At 30.8% G+C, this 10,846-nt stretch overlaps 1 protein-coding gene across 1 annotated transcript; it reads left to right on the top strand.

Moving 5' to 3' along the window:
* Window positions 1-54: 54 nt before the first annotated feature.
* LOC107453056 (SH2/SH3 adapter protein dreadlocks) lies at window positions 55-8,398 on the top strand. The gene is made up of 3 exons (XM_016069726.4): window positions 55-278; window positions 3,116-4,161; window positions 7,065-8,398. Exons 1-3 carry the CDS (start codon window positions 260-262, stop codon window positions 7,266-7,268), a joined length of 1,269 nt encoding a protein of 422 aa, XP_015925212.1. The 5' UTR covers window positions 55-259; the 3' UTR covers window positions 7,269-8,398.
* Window positions 8,399-10,846: the final 2,448 nt, after the last annotated feature.

Genomic DNA, 10,846 nt, shown 5'->3' with positions numbered 1-10,846 from the left:
GATGAAAGCTAGAAGCTTATCGTTTAAACGTAGGTATAAAGCTCTGAAATTATTAACCGTTACCTAACCAATATTTGTGATTCATAGAGGAGACATCAGAGACAGGAAAATATTATTTTAATGTATGAATGAGGCTAAATAATTTTTAAAATTTAAGATGATTGCTTCAGTTTTGTGATCATACTGACTTATTCAATTCTAATATCTTTGTATTTAACGTGGTAGCTGCTGTATTACTTCCTTAATATTTGTTTTAGAAATGTCAAACAATAAAAGTGGTAAGCTTCATTTATGATATTAATTGTCAAAATATAATAAAATTGTTAATGAACTAAGAGCGATTTCAAGAAATATGCTTATTTTTATTTTGACTGATTTATTTCTTGTGCTTATATTATAGCAGTAAAGAAACTAATTGCTGGTTTGTTATAAAGTGAGATGTTAATTTACTTGCTTTTAATTTAAATTCGGATATAAAAATTTGTCACATCAATAAGTTTTGCGATATTTAAGATTTCTCTTTATTCAGTATCTTTTTTTTAAAAATATGCTTTTAATGGTTTCGTTCTCATAAATTAGCGTTTTCTATTTGTTTTATTTTTTTCTCTGATAAAAGTTTCTTTTTTTAGTTTTTATGGAAATTCTTCTTCATTTGATTCATTTTTTCAGACGTAATAATGTTTGTAATTTGAATTTAGATAATAGCTTAAGTGCTAGTGACTTTTTTAACTAAACATTTAAATTCATTCTCAGAATGTATTTAAGTATTGTATTTATCTTTTCTTCTTATTATTATTAAGATTATTATTATCCTGTTATTAAATTTTTTAAAGGATAAATATTGCAATTGGAGTTCAGGTAAAAGCCTCATTGCTGGTGACTTTAATTTGAAATATTTTAAAATCTTTTACAAAATATAGAAGAGTTGGCAGTTATTCTTTAGATCAGTGTTCATTCTAGACCTTGAAAAAGCTGGTAAGTGAAAAGGACACTATTTCCCCTAAATAAAGGCACCTATCGCAAAAAGGGCATTGTTCACTAATATTTGCAAAACTTTTAAGACACCTAAAATATACAAAGTATTTAATTTTATCGTTAAAAAATTGTTTAAGATAATTTGTTTGAATTAAAAATAATTCCACAGTTAAATTTGCATATTCCGTAAATTAGCTTTAAAAATGAGCCCAATTCTCGAATTTATAAAAATGTTTTATGTCGAAGTGCGTAAAAAAGTGATCTCAAAAATAAGAAAATTCACTATCCATAACATTCTATTAAGTCCATCAAATTGAAATAAACCATGAGAAAATAGTCAAGAAACAACAAATGATCCATAATTGTGGATTTACGATAAAATCGATTAAAATTGAACATCTCGAAAAGTGACTCTTAGGGAGTCACACAAAAAACTCGCTTGTTGTAATAGCATCTAATGAAAATTATCAAAATAGAAAAAAAAAACATGTGAAAATGGCCTAAAACGATGTGGATTTACGATGGATTCGTGGCGAATCATATGCCTTAAAAATTTATAACTGTTGCATCTATAACAGTGGTCCTGTGTTGTAATAACATATTAAATATAAACGGAGTTTGAAAAACCATGAGTATAAGGCCGAAAATATGATAATTAACATTAAAAAAACTATCACCAGAGGACGTCAATTCTGACGGAATCGTTGCAAATTAAATGCCTTAAGAAATGAAAACAGTGACTCAAAATTTGATTGTAAAGCTCATGCTAATAATAGAATCGACACGAACTTCCCAAATGACCCAATATCATCTGACGATGGGAAATTACAAATGAATCAAACGTCATAATATCATTGATTAACATCTAGTTTGGAAAAATCATGTGAAAGGGTCAGATAAAACTATAAATAACTATCGAAAAACCTATCATAAAACAGCGTGAAAAAGTGATAAATCCCTCACAAATCTAACACATTAAATAATAAGAAATCTAGCTCAAATTTTGAACAATAAATAGCTTCCAGAAAAATTATCATCAAACAGCGTGAAATAATGATGGAATCCACCTGAATTGAATGCTTCAAAGAAGTGTTAGTTCAAGTACAACGTGTGTTTGCAGGGCTCGAAATTAACGGTGGTCCGTTGGTCCGTGACCACTAAAATGGGAGTCGGACGAGCATAAAATAATAAACAGTGGTCCGCCGGACCACCATCCGCCGCAGCCGATCTCCGTTAATCTATCCTCGCAGCCGATCTATTCTCGAATTTACGAAACTTAAACGATCTTACTTTAAACTATTTAAGAGCTTATTCACAATTTTTTTTAAAATTTTTTTTATACAAAATTAATATTAATCAATAAAATGCGATTTAAATCAAAAATTTATGATTTTTTTAAAAAAAAAATCATTTTTTCAATCAAAAATTTTAATTATTTTTTATTTGCAGCTAATAGGAACGCGTAGACGGACCAGTAAAGTTTTGTGCGGACTAGTAAAATGTCTTAGTTACTGGTCCTATGGACCAGTAATTTTTTTAAAAAATTTCTACCCCTGGTTTGTAGTAATAACATTTTAAAGATGTTTGAATTTCAAAAACTGTAGGGAAAGGGTCTAAAAACGATTAATCACTGCCGAAAAAAAGGTTAGAAAACCATGTGGATTTACCGATAAATTGACCTTTGCCTCGCAAACCTTGCCTCAGCTACTTTGATTTTTTGTCAAACTATCAATAAGGATCTCTATAGGAATTAAATATTTTGAGAAAAATCTGTATTTTTCAAACAAATTGCACCAAAATGAGATCAATATGTGCATAAAGTTTTTTAATTGAGATTTTGAGTGCAAAGAAAGTTTTTCTTTCCAAGTCTGACTGTGACAATTTCGTGATCCCCCAAAGTCTCCTACGAGCATGACATCATTTGTGAATTGTGCCTAGTGATCACAAATAATTATGATTTTAATATATATTACAGAGCTCAGATATTGAATTTATAAACGAAGCAGTTTTTTAATAAATAATTGATTTCGGTGATAAATACTACCTCATTTAACTTAGTTTAAAATCACTATTGATTTAAACTGAAAATTTATAAATATGTTGCAATTTTTTTTATCTCTAAATAATCTTTTTTTTTAAGGTAAAACAATGGAAGAAGTTTACGTAGTTGCAAAATATGACTACGAAGCACAGGGCGGCCAGGAGCTAGATATCAAGAAACATGAACGTCTCGTCCTTTTAGACGACAGTAAACATTGGTGGAAAGTTCAAAATTCTAGAAATCAAGCAGGATTTGTTCCATCAAACTATGTAAAAAGGGAGAAACCTTCTATATTTGATAGTATTCGTAAGAGAGTAAGAAGAAAAAGTGAGCCCAAAATTTCCTCCCCTTCCACAAAAATGTCATCAAAGGAGACTGACATAAATGACATTTCACCCCGTGTCACTGCTCAAGCAAATAGGATTTGCTTAAATACGACTGCGATTGTTAAATATAACTATGAAGCTCAGCAAGCAGATGAGATTTCTTTGGTGAAAGGAAGTAGGGTTGTGGTGATGGAGAAATCTAGCGATGGTTGGTGGAAGGGAGAGAGTTGCAACTTGCAGGTTGGATGGTTTCCTTCCAACTATGTGCTGGAGGAGCCTAAAGATGTGCCTGACATTTCCTGCAACTTACCTCCCGACGAAGAGCCGATCAGTACTGCAACATATCAAAACGTTCTTCAAGGAAATGATATTGTTGTCGCTTTGTACCCCTTCGTATCGCAGAGTGACGAGGAGCTGAGTTTCCAGAAAGGTGAGCAGCTCGAGGTCGTCGAGCGCCCTCTGAACGACCCTGACTGGTGGAGGGCCCGCAACGGTATTGGACAGATCGGATTGGTGCCTAAAAATTATTTGCAGATAGTGTCTCCGGGACGCAGTGCTACAGATTCTAGTGATTCGGAATCCACTCCTCAGAAGATGGATGATAACCCCATTGTGGGTGTTTCAGTTAATGGTGCCCAACATGAACTTTGTAAAACTCCATCAAAGGCCAGCGGGGGTTGTCCGATGGTTAAGCAGCGAAATAAAAACAGTTGCGACAGGCCTTGGTACATCGGAAGCATAACGCGTAATGACTGTGATAGGATGCTGAATGAATTGGCCGAAGATGGTGATTTCGTAATAAGAGAGAGTGAGACTAATGTAAGTTAGAGAAAAATTATTTATCGAATAAATTTTCTTTTATTTCCATCTATATATTTATATGTTAATCCTCATGGCAGAATTTCGGTGACATTGTCGCCGGAGTGGGCAAGTTTTCGGACAGAATGGATTAATCCACGGCTTAAACTGTCCTGTCCAAAACCCTTTTCTTGATTTTATGTCGCAATTTGAAACTAATATTGAGATAAATAAGTTGTTAATTTTTGATCAATTAACAAAATGAAGACAAGTTTTTGTTTTATTAAAAAAGTTTATTATTATTTTTAATATTGCATTGTTTATCCTTATGCAGAAACATAATTTATCAGTATTAAAAGCTTATTTATTCATATTTAAAGATTAAGGTATTCGCTTGTTGTTCATAGAATTGTAGAGCTTCAAAAGTAAGTCTTTTTTTATTATATTATTTTCTTTTTAAAAGAAATTATATGAAAAGTATCAAATATTTATTAATTTATGTAATTATTATGTGTTATAAATATAAAATTTTTACCCTTTACCAATGTTCAAGGTTTTTGACAGTTTTAGTCAGTTTAGGACACTTTAAAACAGTAAAACTCATGTGTCCTGTCCAAAACCCCAACCCTGATTATCACAGAGTGTTACAGAGTTTTTGCAGAAAGATTTTTCTTTTGAAAAGGGAAAAATTTTGGTTTTCCTTTCTGCATAACTTTTCGAAAAATGTTTTTTTTTTATGTAGAATTTTTTTCAAAGATGTCTTTCTAGTGCATCAGAGAGGAAAGAAATAATCATGATTTTTCTTTTCTCATTTGAGATTTTTAAAAAAAACTGTCATAACTGACTTCAGCTAGAATTTCAAATTAATTTTTTAAAAAATCTGAAATCACGAAAGTTTAAAAGATACTCTAGAAATGATAATCTTTCTTTCATCATTTTTTTTCTTTAAATAACACCATATTTTACATACACTTATTTGAGTATCTCTTTTTCAAAGAGTCCTGTTCGCGTGATGAGGAAATAATTAGTGCATTTTTTCCGCCTGCAAAATTCGAGAATATCGCCTATTTTATTGTAATTCAAAAAATATTATTTTTACAATTCTTAGTTTTAATTTACAATTATTAATTTTTAATCAATTATTAATTTTTACAATTTATAATTTTTCTATAATTTCTTCCGTAAACACATTTCTGTTACTTTAAATTAGTAATTGTTATAATTAAAAGTATCTTAAGGTAAAATATTAGTGCTAGAGAAGTTTGTCGCATGAAGCCAAAAAAAATTCTGCTATGGGGGTGTTAATTATGTATTTGTAATTATTAAATATGTTACCTGACATAGCCACACATCAACATATATCTTTGGCCTAATATTATAGGTTGAACAGATTTATTACGGTAGGGGTGCACAACCTGCGGCTAAGCAACTGTTGAAGTGCGACCCTTAGCAGCACCTGAACATAATGACAAAAATTATAATTTTTTCTTTTTTTTGAAAAGAAAAAAATTTAATTAGATGTATTTCCACATAATTGTAAAAATCTTCATATTTTTAATATGATTCTATTCTGAGATGCAAATTTCGAAATCTACATTTTTGTATGCCCATTCCCATTTTGTCATTAATCCAAGTAATTTTTTGATCAGGTTTTCAGCCGTTATTGTTTGATTTTCTCATAGTTTTTATAATCTAGATATTTATAATACCGTATTACTGCGTCTTGCGAGTTTCAAATCATGCAGTTTAATAATCACTATTGATGTGCTTTATTTTTGCTATAAATAAAAGCTACTTTTTTCAGAAGTATTGCTTTGTATTTCCACTTGTTTTTGAAAATCCTGATTTTTTAAATTTGTCTAATTAACAACCTTCAAGTGTCAAATTTTGCATTTTTATGATTAATAATCTCTTTGACATGCTTTATTGTGCCAATTTCGTCAATCCAAGTTAGTTTTCAATCGTCTTGTAGCAGTTATTACACTTGTTCTGGTGGTATTGAAAATCCAGAAATTTTTTTATATAAGATATTGTTACAGCTTGCACCGGGCCCTTGCTTGGGCTGGTGATAAATTGAAATCTCTAGTTAAAAATGTTCGTGCACTATGTGTCACAACTTCTAAATATTAAGTATTTTGTTAGAGCCCTCGTGTCCCAATGAGTTGACCCGAGCTCGATCCCAGACATAGCTGGTTGATTCGAATTCCACACCCGGCTCGCACTGACTACAATGCTGACGTGAAATATCCTCAGCTGTTGACTTATCATTGGTTAGAGTCACCTTGCCGCCAGGCTAACCATGGAAGGTTTTCCTCTCCATGCAGATTAGTTCCATCAAAAAGTTCTCCATGAAGCTCCCTCGTCTTCTGGATTGGGTTCTAAATTACAAGGCTATGAAATTGAACATTAGTAGCCGTAAACCCTGAAATTGGGTAGGCTGTTATAAAAAAAATGAAATAAGAGTATTTTGTTCAATACGAATAAATGGAAATTTTATTTTCAGGTTACTTTTAATAATACATCAGTGTGAGGTGAGGATAAAGAATCTTTAGTTTCAAGTAGTAAAAGTCTCTAAAAATTATTAAAAATGTTATATTTATCAGTATCAAATATTTATTAACATATGAAATAATTATATGTGCAATGGTTACACTTGTAGAATTTTTACCTTTTACCGAAGTTCAAGATTTTGAACAGTTTTAATCAGTTTCGGACATTAAAACCGACATGTCATGTCCAAAACTAGTTTAGGACGTCCAAAACCCCAACCCCGATTTCTTGCACATAAAATTTTCCGGTTTCTTCACATTTTATTACAATCACTCCACCCCTGATATTTGTTTCCAAATTTTAAAATGTTTTATTTCATGTATGTTTTTATACTGTGTCTCAAATTCTAATGTGTTTTTTAACCTTAATTTTAGGCCGGGGATTTTTCTGTGTCTTTGAAGGCGTCTTCTAAAAACAAGCACTTCCGTGTTCACATGGAGGATGGCGTGTTTTGCATTGGTCAGCGGAGATTTAATTCTTTAGATGAACTCGTAGAACATTATAAGAGAGCACCCATTTATACTGGTCCAGATGGTGAAAAATTATATCTAATCAAGCCATTCAGGAAAGTAGTTTGAAGTGTAATAATTTTTATTTTATTTATTTGAATGAGTTTTTGAGTGGTGCACTTTTTTGTGTGAAAATGTGTGTGGTCATGTGAATTTATAGTGAGCCAAATTTTAAGTAAAAACCATTGGGTACCATTTAATTAGTTGGACAGCAGAATGCCAAGGAGTGCCAATGCTAAAATGCTACAATAATGAGTGCTGAAATATTTTCAGTGTTATATAATGAATGCTGTAAAGATGTTTGAGGAATGTCATGCATTTTTCCCCCACTATAATTTCATCCATTTTCATTCATAATTATTTTCATTCATAATTTCATTATGTAATTTCTTTTTGTTGTGATTATGATGTAATTCAGTGATACTAATTAATAGGAGTTGATGATAAATGCATCCTATTAATTAGTATCACTGAATTTTTATAATTTTAGCTGCTTTTTTTTTCTTTTCCTTTTTTAAAGTTTTGGTCAATAATTCATATTTAAGATTTTTTTAATAAAATTTTAATGATATATATATGTCATTTCAAGAGCATTTTACTGAGTTAGTTTTTTTTTTTTTAAATCTAAATTAGTGTACATTTTGCATTATTGTCATAGCATTCTTGTCATTTTAAATGTCCTCCAATAACAAATGTTGATGTTGAACTATATCATTTCTAATTTTAACTCATAATTTATCGTTCTAAAACTATTTTTTAATTTTTTTAAAAGAATTTTTAGGTTATCAACATCCTAGCCCTGCTAATAAAATTTTTAGGTAACAATATAAAATTAACCTGCAAAACATGTATAAAATGCAGCAAATCTTGATGCAGAGGTGCCAACTTGCTCCAGACTGTGCATGAATATTTTCGAGTGGTGGTCATTTAATGTATGATTCTTGGTTTAGTGAAGTGGATTTATAGGGTTTTACTTGCCTTACTTCTTAATAATTCTAAGGTTTATGTATTCAACGGTCTGTCCAGACATTTTGTGAAAGGTGCGTTTTTCGTGAAATTGTGAAAAAATTACTCACATTCTTTCAACCAGGGTCCACTTTTATGAATTTGTGCAAATAGGGTCCGTTATTGCAAAAAAAACTTTTTCAAGGAGTTTTTTAATTGTTAAGACATACAAGATTATGCTCAACACTGTAAAATTATAATTAAAAAAATTAAATTTTAAAAAATAAACAACAATTGCTGCTTCTAAATTAGAGATACAACATACAAATATTTGGTATTTAACCTATACTGCTGAACGCAGAATATTAATTTCTGACGAATGATGGAAGAATTGTCTGCCGAAGAAAAAACTTAATTCGTTTACATCCATCTTTCTTGTTTTCTGCCCTGGGAAGGGTTTATTCGATTAACAAATGAAAAGATATTTTGTGAAAGATATGATGAGATATGAAAAGATATGAAAAGATATTTTATGAAAAGATATTTTGTGAAGGGTCCGTTAACGGACCCAAACTTCTTCGAAACAGACCCCTGGTATTGCACCACTTTGTTACAGATAAGCTGTGTTGAGTCTTTTACAATGATGGCAAAATTAATTCAAAAACTGCAAATTTCAGTTTGTAGTTCTACCGTTTTTTAAAATATTTTGTCGAATCAGGAGCAGTTGGCATCTCTGAGTCATGTCTTTTAAATTTTGGATTTTGTCTAATATAAATCCTCAGAACAGGCTGGTGAAAACAGTCTTCTGACATCGTTAACCTGAAAAGGTTTCATCAGATTTTCGTGCTTCCTGAATCCTGTTTTTCTCGAGCAAACCAGGAGTAATCACCAGGGTTCCCACGGGTCAGGGAATCCTTGAATTGTCAGGTAATTTTATTTTAACTCTAAAAATCAGGGAATAGTCAGGGGAAGCTGCAATTTTTTTTACAAAAACCTGGAATATTCCTATGTTATACCTGGAAAATAATCAGTCTTAAAATTGTCTTTAACAGTAATCAGTTATTGAGATTCGAGTTAGATAATTCCAACATATATTACAATTATTTGTTATAAACATTTCAACTTTTAGTCAAACTGAAATGTTCCCATCTTCATTTAATGATATTTTTTTACACATAAAATTTAATATTTCACATTACAAATAAAAGAATCGAAGTTTTGTAATGAAAATGTAATTTAAATTTACCTGGCATATCTAGAAAAGTCAGGGAATTTTTGTTCTGAAATTGAGTGGGAACCCTGAATCACATGCAATTGAATCAGCCAATCAGCATGCATCTTAATCAAGAGTTTTTTTTACTTGACAAAGCTCACTTAGCAGCTTTTTCTTGACTTGAGGTTGAAAAACTAGTTTTCATTCCATTATCTCAGGCTTTGTGTAAATGGGAAATAAACAACTAAATTTACTCCTAACAAATACAGTACAGACTTCCTTACTTTGTCTAACAATAAGCATATCTGTCAGTTACAATTCTTTTAAAGTGTTTTCATAACGTTTACTGTAAGTGAAAGGAAATACTGCTTTGAACCTAAGACAAATATTGTGTTTAATATGGTTGCCTGGCAAACTAGTTAGTACAATATTTTCAGATGTTTTGTTGCTCAATCTGCCCTTGAGTGATCTTTGAACCTACAGTGTATATTGTCAGCTGAGTTATTTATATAATTCTCTATATTAATTCAATACAGCTCCTTCCATTTTGTAAACGGTGTGGTTAATGATTAGTGTAATAAACAGCTTGCTGTCATCTAATTTCTAAGAACAAAATCATATGTATGTGTTAAAAATGAACTTTTTATTTCTGTAACATACTCAATGCCATTAGATTTTTTTCAATTTTCCACATTTAATAACCACATTGCTTGCTGGTTTGTAAGCTAGCTAGTTAGAAGAATCAAACGCTTATTTTCTGCAAATTTACCAGATATAATTATATTTATGTGGTGGCATGGAAAATTCTCTTAATTCTTATTCATCAACAAGTCAATACATTACGTTTGCTACCTCAAGGAAAAATATTTTCTGAGCTTTGGAAATATCAGTGTGTTTTTATGCTGACAATACCCTGTAAAACTGAGAAAATAGTATCCCTGTCTCATATTCTGTTTGTAAAACTTAGCTGTTTATAAGAATCAAAATCCTCAGGTAATGATGCAATCTCATTAAACAACAGATACTGTATTGCAAATGTTGACTGCTGTAATATTTTTAAAAAAAATCTGTATGGCCTTTTAGTATAATATTCTAAAACTCTGCATGCAAAGTTGCTTTAGCCTATTTTATCTTGTTTTTGTACTGACTGTTTTGCATGAGTTAGTTCCATTTAGGCAGTTAAAAATTGTCTATTCTTTTTACCTTTTTCCTTTATCGATGGGAAAATTGAATTAATTAATTTTTCTGTTTAATTAATCTCCCATGTAAAGAATTGTAGCTTACGCCACACTAATTAACCATTTATAAACCTGTATTTAATGCTCTGGAATGGAAATTCTTTTTATATATCCTTACCAGAGTTTTCCCTAGGAGCAAACAAGGGCAGGGCGCTTTCTCTCTAAATAGGGCCCTCACTCAACATCGTAAAATATTTATCAAAATGTGTAATATTATGTAATAACTGAATTTTGTACTCAACAATTTTTAA

Source organism: Parasteatoda tepidariorum, chromosome 8 (genome assembly GCF_982258835.1).
Source record: "Parasteatoda tepidariorum strain Cologne lab strain chromosome 8, Ptep-v5.0, whole genome shotgun sequence".
In the NCBI taxonomy this organism is placed as follows: domain Eukaryota; kingdom Metazoa; phylum Arthropoda; class Arachnida; order Araneae; family Theridiidae; genus Parasteatoda; species Parasteatoda tepidariorum.
This window is presented reverse-complemented; position numbering and strand designations above follow the sequence as displayed.